At 40.4% G+C, this 17,459-nt stretch overlaps 1 protein-coding gene across 1 annotated transcript in view; it reads left to right on the top strand.

Moving 5' to 3' along the window:
• The window catches only part of CFAP47 (cilia and flagella associated protein 47), a 287,488-nt gene that overhangs the window by 27,848 nt on the left and 242,181 nt on the right, over positions 1-17,459 (top strand). Inside the window, exons 20-22 of the mRNA XM_064151944.1 lie at positions 373-517; positions 1,972-2,066; positions 13,326-13,488. Of these exons, the coding sequence (XP_064008014.1) occupies positions 373-517; positions 1,972-2,066; positions 13,326-13,488 (403 nt within the window). The remainder of the gene's footprint in view (positions 1-372; positions 518-1,971; positions 2,067-13,325; positions 13,489-17,459) is intronic.

Raw genomic sequence — 17,459 nt, forward strand, 5'->3', positions numbered from 1 at the left:
GCCCTAAATGATAGCTGGCAGCCTTTGAACTTGGCAGTCTGCAAAATGTATGTTAAAAGGGAGAGGATTCTTTTAAAGTAACTACAGAGTGGGGAAAAATGCAGGAAGGGGATAAGTAATCTACTGATCTGTTTACTGAATGATGAAAACTTTTGTGATGGTGTACCTGGACTTAGCTATTGAATTCTCAATTGTTACATGTTATGATCTGAAAGACTTTTAAGTTAAGAGTTGTGAAGGACTATTGATTTACCAAGTCTGCTGTGTTATAAATTGTGATCTTTGCACAATTATTTTGTATGCTGTATTCAATTAAAAAAAATGACTTTACAGTCCTTTGACTGTTTTTTTTTTTTCTCTTTAAACTTACAGGAACTATTTGACTTTGGTGATGTTTATCTTGGTTCTACAAAATCAATTCCCTTTTTGCTGCAGAACAAAGGACAAGCATGTACCAGAGTGCAGTTTGATTTTTCTAACTATAAGGACTTTAAGTTGAGTGCTAATGACCATTCAGGTATTTGCTTTTGCTAGATCAGAATTTTCAATGAATGAATAATGCTAAGAGAAAAATCTGGCTATTTCTGGTATACAAATGCTCTGATGTAAGGAATACTACTTAATTTAAATTGAAAGGAGCATTATGGTTTGCCTGTAAAGGGACATTTGCCTCAAATAAGCATTTGGAAAATGTCAAGTTGCCTGTAAACTGATTTTATTTATCTATTTTAAATGTTTAATTAAAAAGAAAAATCTTTCCTCCTCCTCTCCCCCCCTTACTAATTACTGAAGAATGTTAAAACTGAAAACTCCCAAACCTCAATACTTTAACAACCAAAGCTGAACAACTTTTACCCACTGTTTTGACAGTGTTTGCCTTTCAGTTCATCAGTGTAAAGGTCTGGACTTCTCTTTTTCCTAGTGGTACAGACATGTCTGCTTGTTAATCACAGGAACTCTGTTCTGCATGATGGCCAGCTCAGAATGGCATTGGGGCAGTATGTGAAATTGCCTTTCACTCACTGTTGCCTGTCCCTTTTCTACTTAAGTCGTGGCAGCTCCTTTGCTGTTCAATATCTTTTATTCATGAGAGAATTTTGCAGCTGTGCTTATATGGCCTCTTGTCCCTGGAAGCTCAGGAAATCAGGACTCTCTATTTTGCAGACAGTATTATAATATCTAGTTGTATCTTTATGTAGAACTATATGTGGATGATGATCTGACAAAACCAGAAGGGTTTTCTTACCCTGTGGTGCACTTTACAGAGGAGGTGAGGGCACTTTTTCAGTCGTCTTAACTTAGAGGAGAATTGCCTGTAACAGGCAATAGCCAGCCTGGGAATCAACTCATTGCACATGATTTCTAAATCAGAATTTGTGCTTGAAATAAATAATGTGACATCCAGTCAGGTCCAGCAGTGTTTAAGTGGTGGATGGTGGATGAATACTGATCCTGGTGTTTCAGGATGAATGCTGATTTCAGATGAATGTTACCTTATCTGTTAGAAACCTGTGCTTCTGCCAGTGCCATAAATTGGATGTGAAAGTTTGAAAAATGAAGCAAGCCTTCCTGATAAACTCTTGTTGTGTAGATTACACCTAAAAGTCATTTAGAGAAGAAAAAAAGGCAGTTTCAGCCAACTATATTTCTCCTTGTAATATTAGATTTTGTTATTAACTATGTTTGCCTAACACTTTTACTCAAAGGTAAATGACAGTGAGATTTTCCTGAAAGATTGTGTTTTCCCAAATCAATAACTTTAATGAAAGTGGCTTGATGATTTAACACTTCTCAAAATCACCTCTAGAATCCTTATGAGAAATACAATGCTAATTCATAATTTTGAGGAATGTTTGTCATACAAATCTGTAGACACTTTATGTTGGAAATAACTTTGAAGTACTGCAACTATTACAAGTTGATATTTAGTGTAATAACATCTGTAATTGAATTCTGATTTTTGCTTGACAGTGGTTGACTGCTGTTCTTCAAAGCCTTATTCATATTTGGTTAACTTAAAGGGAAAGTCAGCTTTGCAATGCTTCTTGTCCTTCACACCAAAAGAGGTAGGTTTATGGGGCAGTGATGATTATGCTGAATTAAAATCAGGGTTTGTGGTGTTTCTATGGTCAGGGAATTATAGATGTCTTAGATGCACATTTTGGTGTTTTCTGTGGTTTTATAATAGTAATCCAGTTCTTAAGTAAACAAGTTCTGAGGTAACCTTTATATCTCAGTTTCTGCTTTCATTAACTGTTCACATACACAAAGAAAACACTTTCTCAGTGACTTAAAAGTGGAAAAGTTATAAACTTAAAAGGAAACATCTTACCACACATTCATTAAACTACAGGCTAGGAGTGTTTTCTTTTTGCACCTGTTTGTGCTTTAATTCTCAGATTACCAAGGGACTGCAAAAGTAGAGGTGTTTTATGTGTCATAATGATTGACAAAGTTGTTCTCTGTTTGAAAGAGAGAATTCTGCTTGAATTGAGTGAAATAAGTTGAAGATGTGAGACTTTATGGCTTATTACATGAGGAAAATTGCCTTTTATTGGCAATAGGTTTCAACAGGGAGTGCTGTAGGAAAACTTAAATCTAAACCTGTTGAACAGTGCTTTAGAAATGGAGAGTTTGGGGTTTCCATGTATCTGGAGAACAATGAACTGAAAAGAAAATTTAATTTTTGATGTTATGAACCAGCTTCAGAACAAGCACCTGGAGATCACTTCCACAGGACATAAACCTATTGCATTAGCTGTAATTTTACCTGAAAGAAAGAAATGAACACTGGAAATATATCTTGGATGAGTCAATGTTATTATTTTTTTAAACTTCCCCTCCCATTCCAGTGCTTTAGCTATTGAATGAAAGGGAATTCGTTTCTTCAAAGCAACAAGCAAATAATTGCGTAGGACAGTGCTAAACACTCTGCTATTCTTACTCTTGTTACTACCAGCTTAGATTATGTAGACATGGAGGGTGCTGTGAAATGACTGATGGTGTGAATTCGGGGCACATTCACTTCTGATTTTTTTTTCCAGGCAGAACATGAGTCAATATGCTATTTTTTTCTCAGTTTCCTTCCATAGCATAGCAAATCTTCAATTAGAGGAGAAGCAGTAAATGTCATATCTTTCAGTATCTTGATACTGGCTGTTGCAACATTCTGAGAAGCCAGGTAGTCAGATTTAGAGTAGACACAGTGCTAGGGAAGTACATGATTGTTTGCAAAATGGTGCATAGAGAATATCAGGACTGACTTAAACCATGGCACAGGCTATCCATGAATGTGAAAAGTACTGCAGTCAGACAGGCTAAGTGGGTACAGCCTCAGGATTAGGTTAGATATAAAACTTCTTGTAGCAAAATAGGTCAAATATTGGAATAAATTACCTGAGCATATGTCTTTGTTGTTGAAGAGTCTTTAGAAAAGGTTGGACAAGCTGCACTCTGTCCTAATGAGACAAGTCCTTAGACATCTCTTAGACAATTGCATTTATCCATAGTAAATCATATTCTAACAGCAACTTGTTGCTATAAAGATGAAATTCTGGCCCCACTAAGGCCAATGTTAAGGCTCTTAGTAATTATAATAGCATTCATAGTGGCTGAGCATCAGCCAAAAGCATACAGTCACTGTAAGATGTAAACCACATATGTATAGATAAGAGTGATGACCTTATCTGTGATCTGACAGTTCTGTTCTTGCTTATGCCATTGGATTTTTCTGATGGTAGTGCTGATATATTAAGTGATCTTTTTTTCTTCCCTGTAGTGGGAAAAAAGTGTACTAGAATTACAGTTGTCCACATTACAGACTAATGAAATATCCTAATTTGCCTTCTCCCCCTAGCTATCAAACCAGGGATTTTATTTGTCTCCTAGTACTCTGTTTCCTGTTGTTATAATTATCCTCTATTGCTATTTTCTTTCCTTGTCATGTTTCAGGATGAATTAAGGGTAGAAATGTTGCTACTGCAAATTCAAATAACTGAATACTTCTGAAGACTTGCTGAAGTAGTAGATGGTTGTTTTATGTTTAATTTCACTTGCTGTATGAACTGTTGGTCAATATTGCTGTTTGATATTGTTGAGCATCACCAACTGTTATTTGATCCTTGTGGTACAGTAATATAACTGAAGACAAGGTTCTACCAGTTGACAGTTTGCTTTGATTGATATAAATTTGGAAGAAACAGTAATTCTTACATTTTACTGGATATATTTGATGACTTTTCTTCTTCTTAAAAGAGAAAAAGTTAAAAAGTGTAGAATGAATTGCATCTGTTGATTTCAGGTGTCTCTGTAGGGTTTTTTGATGTCTTCCTTTTAAAAATGTTTGGACTCTGGGTCTAAGTGTTGAGAATAGTTTTATTGCAAGGAGTACAACTTCCTTCAGAAGTAATGGGAAAGAGAACTTCAAAAGGGAAATTTTCCTGGAGCACCTTTTACCACTTTACCAACTAAAGTGCTGCTTCAATGAAATGTTTTTATTTTAGTTTCTCCTTCTTTTATGTGCTTGCAGTCTTCCTTTGCCTTTGGTGATGAGTAGTCTCACTGTGCAACCAGTGCTTTCCTTCTGCTTCATGTGTGTTATTGCCTGCCTGTCATGGAGGTAGCTTACTTATTGCTAGGCAAGACATGCCCAAGTACACTTAACAACTTGCAACACACTGTTAACATCACTGAGAGTTAGTGCAGCACTGGCAGCAGCAGGACTGACTAATGTTAAATGAAGTTAACTTGGGAAATTAGATGTGTTGCCAGTATAGCATGACTAAAGAAAGCATCTGGATATATACCCCAGGATGCTGTTGTTTTTTGCTTAATTCAACTTCTGTATATTAGAAGACTAATAAAAAGCATAGTTCTGTTAAGAAAGTGGCTCAGGTACCAGAATATCTTATTGTGATCAGCAGGTCACAATAGATACTGATTCTTAAAATATTTCCCATTGAATCCAATGTCTTTATCATTCTACCTCATCTAAATTTCCCCCTTTTGCTCACCAAATTTCCTCCTCTTTCTTGACTTTTAAGTCTTGAAAAAAGGAATCTTCTATTCAGATTTCATGGTTGCAAGCACTGCTTCCTGCTCCTGCATTTGAACAGCTGTTTCTCCGATCTCATCACCATTTTCTGGAGAACTGCTCTTACCAGCTCACCTCCCAGCTGCTACAAACCTTCTGTATCCCACTGAGTCACATTCTTTTCTGTATGCCTTCTGGTTCTGCTATAACTTCCAGCTGTTGTTGTGGTCATTACCAACAACACTACTTGATAATCCAACAAATCTCCACTATATTGAAGTTATTGCTAAGAAAGTAGATGCTAGGACAAAGGAAAAAGTAAGCTAAAATAGTTCAGAAACATTGATTAAAAAAAACCACAAAAGCATGAAGTTATTTTAATAAGATTTAAAATTTTATTGAAACTATTTGAATTATTAATGTGAGATTCCAAGTAATTTAGTCTTGAATGCACTCTTGATTTTTTCTGCTAAAAATCAACTTGTAATTTTACCTTCTGCTTTTTAAAGCTTCAAATCAAACCTAGTAAGTACACAGGAACTCTGAATAGAATTGTAGTATCAATCAGGGTTGGAATGGACCACAAAGATCATGTAGTTGCAACCCCCCCGCCATGGGCAGGGACACCCTACCCTAGATCAGCATGGCCAGAGCCTCATCCAGCCTGGACTTGAATACCTCCAGGGATGGAGTCTCAACCACCTCCCTGGGCAACCCATTCCAGGCTCTCACCACTCTGATGGTGAAGAACTTCCTCCTCATGTCCAGTCTGAATCCCCTCATCTCCAGCTTTGCTCCATTGCTCCTAGTCCTGTCACTCCCTAATAGCCTAAAAAGTCTCTCCCCAGCTTTTTTGTAGGCCCTCTTCAGATACTGGAAGGCCACAATAAGGTCACCTTGGAGCCTTCTCTTCTCCAGTCTGAACAGCCCCATCAAAAGATGCTCTTAGAGATGAAGTCTATTGGCATGCTTATAAAATAATATCTAAATTTTTGAAGAGGTAGTTCCTCTATTAATCTAAGGAGTGAAATAAAGCAGATGCAGTAGAGAAAAGGCCAGCATGTGGCTCCAACATGTTCTGGCTGTGCCTTCCTGTTTCAGAAAGTGTTAGAGGTGACAGGTCTTTACACCTCACTGGAGAGCTTTTAATTGTGCTTTTGTTGGCTGTGAAAGAGCTCTAAGTATGAAAAATGTAAGCTAGAAATGGGTAAGCTAGAAAACACTTCTTAATATCATAGAATCATAGAATAGTCCAGGCCAGAAAGGACCTCTAAAGGTCATCTAGTCTGGCCTCCCTTCAATCAGCAGGGACATCCCCACTAGACCAGGCTGCACAGGGCCCCATCAAGCCTCACCTTGAATATCTCCAGGCAAGGAGCCTCAACCACCTCCCTGGGCAACCTGTTCCAGAGCTCCACCACACTTACAATAAAGAACTTGTTCCTCACATCCAATCTAAATCTGCTCTTCTGCCTGAACCCATCGCCCCTCATCCTGTCACTACAGACCTTTGTAAACAGCTTCTCTCTGTCCTTCCTATAGGCCCCCTTCAGGTACTGGAAGGCTGCTATTAGGTCCCTGCAGAGGCTTCACCTCTCCAGATTTAATAACCCCAGCTCCCTCAACCTGAGCTCATAGCAGAGATGTTCCAACCCTCTGATCATTTTTGTGTCCCTCCTCTGTACCCACTCCATCAGGTCCATGTCCTTCCTATAATGAGGGCTCCAGAACTGGACTCAGTACTCTAGGTGAGGTCTGTGTCCAGTTCTGGAGCCCATATTTGGATACCAGCTGTATGCTGCTTGCTCTTCTGTTTTGATCTAACTTTATTTGAGACACACTTCAATTACTCATAAGGATTTTTTCCATTGTAGTCTAAGGAGATTTATCCAGCTGAATGATAGTCTGGGAAGGGTTCTCAGTCCAAAGCCAAGCAGATTCTTTTTTCTTTTTGATCAATAAATATACCAAAGCAACCAAAACCAACCCAAAAGTTCCCATGGTATCTGTTGCAGTTCCCTCATCCCTATCCAGAGAGAAATAGCAATTATTCCTAGTAGTATGATTTGTTGATTGCCTGAGAGCAGTGATTATTTTTAAAGTGAGTTTTAAATCATACTGCCCAAGAAGCATAGCTTTTCTGACCATTCCTCTCTCTGTAACCTGCCTGTGCAGGTAATGCTGAGCACACCTCATTGCTTTGGTTTTGTGCCAAGAAAACAGGCAGCATATGGTTGCTTTGAATATTTCATAGAATCATAGAATAGCTTAGGCTGGAAGGGACCTTCCTGCTCCAACCTCTCTGCCGTGGGCAGGAATGCTTCTCAACTAGACTCGACCTCATCCGACCCGGTCTTGAACACCCCAAGGGAGGAGGCATCCACAACCTCCCTGGGCAGACTGTTCCAAAGTCTGACCACCCTCGTACGGAAGAACTTCTTAAGATCCAGCCTAAACCTATTCTCCCTCACCTTTATTCCTCAACCGTTACTGTGTTCTCCCAGGCAGGATAATTCACATGCTAGCAGCAGTATCATGCATGGTCTGGCAAGGAGAGCAAGTAAAGCAAGGTGTAGGAGTGCAGTGCTTCCAAATGGCTCTCTCCCCTCTTTTATATTTAATTGAAATCTGCTGGAAAGTAACAAATTCCAGCATCTTGGAAAAAAGACAGAATACATAGCTGTGTAATAATGAAACCTTTGATTGAGATAAATAGAGCAAGTCACACCTGTCAAAGCTTTTTACTTCAGCTTTGTGTAAGGAAATGACAAGTGATTCTGCTAGGTTTTTTTTGGCATTTTTCATTATGTAATTTTTTTTTCAGAGTGAAGGAACAGAATTAATGGTATAAAAAAACTATATGGAAAAGCTGCAGCTATGAAATACCAGCAGGATATTGCTGGTGCATCATCTCTTGACCATATACAAATGAAAGCTTTAGGCTTTTTTCAGTGCTTTGAGCAATGGCTTTAAACAGAAGTGACATTATTGATGTGGAAAGCTGCTTACTTGTGATATAAAGATGGAGAATTTAGGCTTCCTGAAAGATTTAAGCATTTTCTGTGGAAAAAAAAACCAGAATGTGTTTTTAAAGTGCTCTCTAAATAAAAGTCTGCAAGAATACTAATTTCTGTTCAAGAATTTTATCTTCTAGTGACAGCCTACACAAACCTGTCCTTTTCTGGCACCCTTTGGAGGTGTTCCATGGGGAGGTGTAACAAAAAGCACTTTTGCCTCACGTAACTAAAAAAAGAAAGCTTCTGAAGTGTCTTACCTGCTATGAATGCCACGTTTTAGGTGGTGTCTCCTTTCCAATTAAGGCCCACAATTAGTGTAAATAGGGACAGTAAAAGTAGTTCTGATGATGCAGACAACCTTGAGTGTTTGTGAAACAATTCTCTTCCTGCCCTTCTCTGCATTCTCTGGTTTATGAAGAGAAATTAGATATCTCAATCAAAGAGCAACTGCAAGTCCAGTACTAGTAGAAGAAATATGGTTTTATATTATCATTACTATTTTCAAGTGCATAATCTTTTAGAGATTGAAAACTAATCATAGTTGAGTTTGAGTTTTGTTTTTGTTTTGTTTTTTTTTCTTCTTAAAATATTGTCATGGGTAAGTTTGAATGTTTGTTACTGTTACTTGAAACTATCCTGCCTCTTGTCAGCTTCAAAATGAAAGTACTTTCTGGGAGTAAAGTGTGTATTATTACAGGCACCAGCACAGGTTGGGGGCTGCCCTGCTATGCTAGAAAGCAGCTCCATGGAGGAAGACCTTGGAGTCCTGGTGGACAGCAAGTTGTGCATGGGACAGCAATGTGCCCTTGTGGCCAAGAGAGCCAATGGCATCCTGGGGTGCATCAAGAAAAGTGTGTCCAGCAAGTCTAGGGAGGTTCTTCTCTACTCTACTCTGCCCTAGTGAGACCAGTTCAAGAGAGAGAGAGAGGGATCTGCTGGAGAGAGTCCAGTGGAGTGCTATGAGGATGACTGGGGGACTTGAGCATCTCTCCTGTGAAGAGATACTGAGAACCCTGGGGCTGTTTAGTCTGGAGAGGACTGAGAGGAGATTTCATCGTTTGTTGTCTGACTTCAACTTACTCAATATAACAGCACTGATTAAGAACAACTGCAGACTGTATTCTTTTATACAGCCAATGATGTCATGATATCTATAGCCATCACAATTATAAATATGTATATAGACTAAGCATTTCAGTATTGGCAAACTTGAAAAACTTAGTGTCATTTGGCATCCTGGCCTGGATCAGGAACAGTGTGGTCAGTAGAATGAGGGAGGTTATTCTTCCCCTATACTCACAGTATCACAGTATCACAGTATCACAGTATCACAGTATCACCAAGGTTGGAAGAGACCTCACAGATCATCAAGTCCAACCCTTTACCACAGTGCCTAAGGCTAGACCATGGCACCCTCAGTACTGGTCAGGCCACACCTTGAATACTGTGTCCAGTTCTGGACTCCTCAATTCAAGAGAGATGTTGAGATACTGGAACGTGTCCAGAGAAGGGCGACAAAGCTGGTGAGAGGACAGGAATGCAGCCCTGTGAGGAGAGGCTGAGGGAGCTGGGGGTGTTTAGCTTGGAGAAGAGGAGGCTCAGGGCAGACCTCATTGCTGTCTACAACTACCTGAAGGAAGGTTGTAGCCATGTGGGGGTTGATCTCTTCTGCCAGGCAACCAGCAACAGAACAAGGGGACACAGTCTGAAGTTGTGGCAGGGGAGGTCTAGGCTGGATGTTAGGAGGAAGTTGTTGGCAGAGAGAGTGATTGGCATTGGAATGGGCTGCCCAGGGAGGTGGTGGAGTTGTGTCCTTGGAGGTGTTAAAAAAAAAGGCTGGATGAGGCACTTAGTGCCATGGTCTAGTAGATTGGACAGGTCTGGGTGCTAGGTTGGACTGGATGATCTTGGAGTTCTCTTCCAATTCGGTTGATTCTATGTTTGTATGATCTCCGTTCTCCTTACACTAACCCATAATGCTTAGGAGATGAGTTGGTTATTTTTGCAGCATTTTGCTTGTTATACTTCTAAAGATATGTGCTGGGGACACTATACCAAATATAGCAACCTTCTTGTGTAGCTGAAGGAGTGTGACAGAATCTTGTAATTGTTTCTATGTTGTGACTGTCACACAAAATGTTTGCTGTAGAGCTGCGTGATTTTACTTAGTTATTTTCTCTCTTTCTAATACTGGTTCACTTTACAATTCTCCCCTGCATATGTGCTTTAACAGATATTAGAACTACTAAGTAGATGAACTGTGAGATAATCTTCTGATTGTTTCTATGTTGTGTCTGTTGTACAAGATGTTTGATCTGGAGTTTTGATTTTATTTCCCCCCTAATATTGGTTCACTTTACAGTTCTTTCTCACTTCTATATTTTAACAGCTAACTACTAAACACATGGTTAATTAGCTCTATTCTATCAAATTTATTTTAGGGTTTTGGGAAAAAATGGTAAAAGATTTGTGGTGATTTTTTTTGTTGCTGTTGTGGTTTTTGTTTTGTTTTGTATTGGTTTTTGTTTTTTTTTTTTTTTAATACAAATTTCACAGCCTTAAAATGCAGTGCTTATTAATTTCTACTGTAAGATAAGACAGTCACTTATTTCTCTAAAACTGTAAGGAGTCACTTGTTTGTGATGTGAGATCCTGTATTACACACATACTTGGAAATGAAATCACAGAATCATGGAATCAACCAGGTTGGAAGAGACCTCCAAGATCATCCAGTCCAACCTAGCACCCAGCCCTATCCAATCAACTAGACCATGGCACTAAGTGCCTCCCCCAGGCTTTTCTTGAACACCTCCAGGGATGGCAACTCCACCACCTCCCTGGGCAGCCCATTCCAATGGCAAATCACTCTCTCTGGGAAGAACTTCCTCCTAACATCCAGCCTAGACCTCCCTGGCACAACTTGAGACTGTGTCCCCTCAAACTAAGATGAAAAGGTCCTTTGCAGTCTAATTTTTAATTATCACAGTATCACAGTATTATCAGGGTTGGAAGAGACCTCACAGATCATCAAGTCCAACCCTTTACCACAGAGCTCAAGGCCAGACCATGGCACCAAGTGCCACGTCCAATCCTGCCTTGACCAGCCCCAGGGACGGCGACTCCACCACCTCCCCGGGCAGCCCATTCCAGTGTCCCAATGACTCTCTCAGTGAAGAACTTTCTCCTCACCTCCAGCCTAAATCTCCCCTGGCGCAGCCTGCTTCTCGTTCTGGTGCTGGCCACCTGAGAGAAGAGAGCAACCTCCTCCTGGCCACAACCACCCCTCAGGTAGCTGTAGACAGCAATGAGGTCACCCCTGAGCCTCCTCTTCTCCAGGCTAACCAATCCCAGCTCCCTCAGCCTCTCCTCATAGGGCTGTGCTCAAGGCCTCTCACCAGCCTCATCGCCCTTCTCTGGACACGCTCAGGCATCTCAATGTCCCTTCTAAACTGGGGGGCCCAGAACTGGACACAGTACTCAACGTGTGATCTAACCAGTGCAGACTACAGGGGCAGAATGACCTCCCTGCTCTTGCTGACCACACCACTCCTGATGCAGGCCAGGATGCCATTGACTCTCTTGGCCACCTGGGCACACTGCTGGCTCATGTTCAGGCGGGTATCAATCAGTACCCCCAGATCCCTCTCTGTTTGGCTGCTCTCTGTTTGGCTGTGTTTTTATGCCATAAGAACTTAACTTGGAGATGTACTGTGATGAAGTTTTTGGTATGAGTGACTCGAGAAGCCAAAAATAGAAGAGTATGTTAATCAAATCAGGAGATTTTTACTCATTTTTTATGACACACCCTTGAGTGTTAGTTACTTAAAATAACCCTGACACTCATCATGTTAATGTTGAAAATCCAATTCTGTTATACACTGAAATCATTATCAGATTTGAAGTGTCAGTATAAACCAAGGGCCTGTGGTGATCTAGCTAGAAAAAACTGTCTTCATCTCATGCTTCCTTCTTGCTAAGCACAAACACACAAATTGTTCCACAAGGCTCAGCACACATCTTGCTCACCAGGTGATCATAACTGTGAGCTACAAACCCTGCTGGAACTCCAAACACTTTAAGTGCTGCCTACTCCCTTCTCATTACCTAAGCTCTGTGTTGATTCTGTTACAGATGGATATATGCCTCATGTCATGGCTTAGGCTATTTTTTTTCCCCTGTTACTTACATATTTCACTTACTATCACACATGTAAAAGTGAAGCATGGATCACTCTTTTCTGCAGATTTTGAAAGCTTTTAAATGATTCATCAGTTCTTTATATAGCTGTTTTTACTGCACGCAGATTCTGTCGGCCAGAGTCCTTTCTGGAGATGTCTGTGGTTTTGAAGGTGAAAATGGAGTTTGAAGGGCTCTAACAGTGGTTTTATTGCAGAAGTTTGTTTTTTCTTATGCCACCTTACTTATGGCTATCCATACATTTTTGTTTTCCTGTTCTTAATAAAATAAAGCCCTTGTTACATAGTAAGACTAAAACAAGCTTTCCTGCTAGTGGAGATGGGAGATGAAAACCAAATTTTGACCAGCTACTTTGTGGAAGGGATATTGGTCTGGTGTGTTGATCCTTGGAAAGACAAGTCCTTGAAAGTCTGCTGTGAAAAAAATTTGGTCTCTCAGATGCACAGCCTGCTCAAAGAGGACTGTGTATAAAACATGCTGTATTTTAAATTTTACTTGGGCATGTGATTGGAGTGACAAAAATGGGCTCAAAATCACTGGGATTCAGACTTCTAGGATTCAGTGGCATTCGATCACAAACATTAAAAAAGAATTACTTTTTTCCCCTAGGGTTTCTCGATTTTTAACTCATGCCTCACCTTTTTCTCATAGCTTGTTTTGCTTTTTCTGACTGTGCTGAAGCAACTGACATTTTCAGCGTTTGAGAAAGGCTTTCTTAACTTGGATACCTTTGTTTTACCCCTCTACTTGTAATTGTACAACTGGGTCACTGCTCCAACTTTATTTTTGCACTTGGAAGAGTGATTGGAGAGGAACACAGCACAGTGATTTACCAGAAACCTTGTCTGTAGCTGTGATGATAGCCCTGATAGCTTATCCTTGGTAGCAGAAAAAATGCTTTGTCACTGCTTACTTGAAGGGCTGATACTCGGTGCTAATAAACTATCATCCCACTAACATCAGGATTTGGTCCTAACCTGACTTCAATGATTATATGGAAATAGTGATGCCACTCAGATGGTTGAAATGCTTGAAATGTCCTTAGGAAAGTGACCACCAATGATGCTTTTGTCCTTTAGGTGGCAGCATATGACTTTACTCTTCCACTTAGTACTCCTCGGGATGACTTCCCAGTGACAGAGCTGAGCCTCGCAGCTTCTGTTGGATCTACAAAGCACCTTGTTGCTCCTCAGCCGCAGGCAGTGACTGTGGCCGTTCCACTCCGCAAAGTGAAAGCAGTGGGTAGGTAAACTAGAGGTTTAAGTAGATGGTGGCTGCTTGTATTTGTAGTGATGGGTTGGGTTTTTTTTTGCTTGTATTCCAATTGCAGAAAGTTACTGAACTAAAATTTTACTGGAAATGGAATAGTTTGTAAATATTTTGGAAATCTTTAATATGATCTGATATTGTTTTTTTAAATATGGGGAAAGCTGAACTTTGTATAAAAGAAATGATGAGAAGAGGAGGCTCAGGGGTGACCTCATTGCTGTCTACAACTACCTGAAGGGACATTGTAGCCAGGTGGGGGGTGGCCTCTTCTCCCAGGCAACCAGCAATAGAACAAGGGGACAGTCTCAAGTTATGCCAGGGGAGGGATAGGCTGGATGTTAGGAAGAAGTTCTTCCCAGAGAGAGAGATTGGCATTGGAATGGGCTGCCCAGGGAGGTGGTGGAGGCACTGTCCCTGGAGGTGTTCAAGAAAGGACTGGATGAGGCACTTAGTGCCATGGTCTGGTTGACTGGATGGGGCTGGGTGCTAGGTTGGACTGGATGATCTTGGAGGTCTCTTCCAACCTGGTTAATTCTATGATTCTATGATGACATGCTGGGTTTTTCCCCCCCCCCCCCCAGTTTTGCACTTGCCTAAAAATTGGTTTACCAAAAGACATTTTTGTGTTTCTCCTCTTTCATTGGTACTTCTAGACTTTATCATACTGACCTCAATATTTACAGCAGGTTCATCTGAGGAGTGTTAAAAAACAGTATGTCACTCATGCTCTTTTTTGGTCTTACCCTGTCAAAACTAGGAGCTCTAGCTATATATAATACTCCCTTAAAGTGCCTTTAAGTGGTTGTGATCCCATCTGAGAGAATTGGTGTCAATTTAGTCCATTTGCTTCTGTTTGCTTTTATGTGCAGAACTGTACTCTTCTGGCCTGCCAGGCTTTATTAATGGCAAAAGTTACAGGCTATTTGCCTGCAGCAAGGAATTGATATCTTACATGATTCTTACCTGTTTTTCTTAGAGGTAATTTGTGGTTCTCTTTAAGGATCAGACAGTTATGTAGACCTACATGTTGTGAATGCTCAAATCCGTTAGCTGTCCTGATCTCAGCTTTTAATAAGCAGTCACTCTTTCTTTGAGATGAGATTTAAGTGTTATTCTCCTGGAGTGATGTTTGGGTAATGTTTAAACACCTTAGGAGCTTTAAAGGAGACTTAGCCAATTAAATGCAAAATCACAGGATGATAGGTGTTGGATTTGGGATAAAAGCAGCTCCAGTTTATTAGGTTTTATCTGTGTGGTGTTTGTGGGGCTTTATGGAAGTCATTGTTTGTTTCTTTGGTTTCTGGTGTGGTTTTTTTTGTTGTTGGTTGGTTGGGATTTTTTTTTGGTGCGTGTTTGTTTTTTTGGCAAATCATAGAATCAGAATGATTTAGGTTGGAAGGGACCTCAAAGATCATCCAGTTCCAGCCCCTCACCATAGGCAGGGATACCTCCCACTAGAACAAGTCACTCAAGGCCTCATCCAGCCTAGCCTTGAACACCTCCAGGGAGGGAGCATCCACAACCTCCTTAGGCAACCTGTGCCAGTGTTTCACCACCCTCACTGGAAAGAACTTCTTCCTAACATTTAGTTTATATTAACTATTTCTAAATATATTTAGTTTAAGAACACTGTTGGGAGGGGAAATTAATTGACACAAGATGATATTTTCCAAAATTAATATTGTTTATCAATTTTGCTACTCAGAACTCTGGCCACCCCCGACCACTAATTTTAATAATATATGAGTTCTTACAGGGTCATGGAAACATTCTGTGGATAATATCTAGATCTAGTAATAACCAGCAACATATAGAAACATTAATTGAAGTGGAAGAGAAGGTTCCCACAGTCAAATGCCTCTTGTGGTCAATATGCTGCTTGCCCAGCAGATGGCTCAAGCTCTTTCTGCTCTATGGCAGAAGGCAGGAGAGAATTACAAAGAGGCATTTAAGCATTTACTCACAAATTATTATTACCCACTCGTGGGGGCTTAGCCACAGTCCAGACAGTGCCCAAATGCTTTCAGGGGACTCTGTCTTGTTGGACGTTGAGAATTGAATCTTCCCTGCTTCTGGGGACAGGATGCAGACAATCTCTGACCTTGTCTCCTGGCTTCTTCTGGACCATCTGTGTGTATGTCCAGGGATTCTAGGCAGGACCTTCAGGTGCAGAAGACAGATGTGGTGCAGTCTCAGCACCATGTCACGCTGGCCACACAGGCCAATTGTGTGCAGACATCCAGGGTCTGCTCCTGGTAACTGGTGGCAGTGGAGTTTAGCAGGCAGGCAGTAAGGCATTGTGCAATAGCAGCAGGGCTGGGCACAGCAGAGAGAGCAAGCAAAGAGCAGGGGAGCAAAGCAGCAAAGCAAAAGCAGGTTGTTCACCTGCACATCTCCTTTTATCAATGTGGGCTGAGATTTATTGCCCTTTGGACCCAAGCATAGCCAATCAGGATGGCAGTTAGCCAAACCATACCACGTTAGGCAAAGCCACAGGCTCACTTTTCCCTAGTTTGGGAACAGCACAGGCCTGGCACTAGGCAGGCACAAGCTAAGTGTGTGTCCCTTACACCACAGGACCCTGGGCAGGCCAGACTCAGTGGCTCCAGGTTATTTTTTGTCCCATTTCCCATGCTTGCCTCTCTGGTGGAGCAGAAAAGCATGCCTAGGCAAGGCAAGACATATATAAGCCTATTTTGGGCCTATCAGGCCTACCACAACAGACACATAAACCAAGGATAAATGCACATATGCATTATTAGAAAGCACATCTCATGAACTAAGAAACTTCTGCCACAAATAAATTCTTCAAAGTAAAAACATAGGCCAACAGCAAGTAATCATAGAATTAAAGAAGATATTTAATACTTTATACACAATAGTTGAAAAAATAAGGTGTGGCTTCTATTTAAATTTGAGCACTGGTATTGCTTTCTTACTGGAAATGTTGTGGGGTGAGAGAAGGGCAAAAAAGTGTAAGTAAATGTCTTGAACACTCATTTGACGTAATCATACAGGTAGGGGCAAGGAGCCAAAGTATTTTAGCTGTTGAAAAGGAACTCTGATGATGTCTGTTATTGATTTATTATTTGAAGTTATCACTTCAAAAACTGAAGTGAGTGAGATGAACCTTGCAAGGTTTAATGAGTATGTCTAATTCTCATTACTGCTTACTTTTTGCTATGTGTTTTCCCCCCACATTTTTTTCCCTCCAATGATAGCTTTTTGAGCTAATTGGGATTCAGATCGCGCAAGACAGTGCAGGTGGCAATTAAATCAATACTTGAGATTGTATGCCCTGAGAAAAGGATTGCAATCTTAGAGTAGTTAACCTACTCTTTTAACTTCAGTGTAGCAAACATGTTTCCAACCTATCATAGATTTTTTTTTTAAAAGAAAGTTTGTAGACTGTGTAAGCACCTGAGAAGGAAGTCAAGTCTCTTACTTAAATACTTGTAAGATTTTTCCCTTGAAGACTGGTTATTGATATATAAGAAACACTGAAAGCATAAAACCCTCCACCCAACCCACAAAGCTGGAAAAATGCAAGCCCTACCTTAGCAAGATATAATAGAGAAAGAACTATTATCAACCTAATGACCTCATGTGAGATGACTTATTTAAAATAATCAATCTCACAGGCTTTTATTTGTTGGAGAGATAGTTTCTTCCCCTTCCTCCTTTCCTCCCTTTCCCTCCTTCCTTCTTCCCCTTCCCTCTTAGTCTTTCAGTTTTGCAGTGTTTTCCTTATACAGGCAGTTTCAATGAGAGCTGAGGGTTTCATGACTAGACATTAATTGAGTACTGGTGGAAGCATTCCAGCAGATTATGTTCCTACTTGGAAACAATATTAGTTTATAGAGTTTATATGCCTGTGCTTTAGAGAAATAAAGCTAGTACTGTTTTATAGATAATGTGAAATAGATAATTAGGAAATCCCTTGG

This window comes from Pogoniulus pusillus, chromosome 12 (assembly GCF_015220805.1).
Source record: "Pogoniulus pusillus isolate bPogPus1 chromosome 12, bPogPus1.pri, whole genome shotgun sequence".
In the NCBI taxonomy this organism is placed as follows: domain Eukaryota; kingdom Metazoa; phylum Chordata; class Aves; order Piciformes; family Lybiidae; genus Pogoniulus; species Pogoniulus pusillus.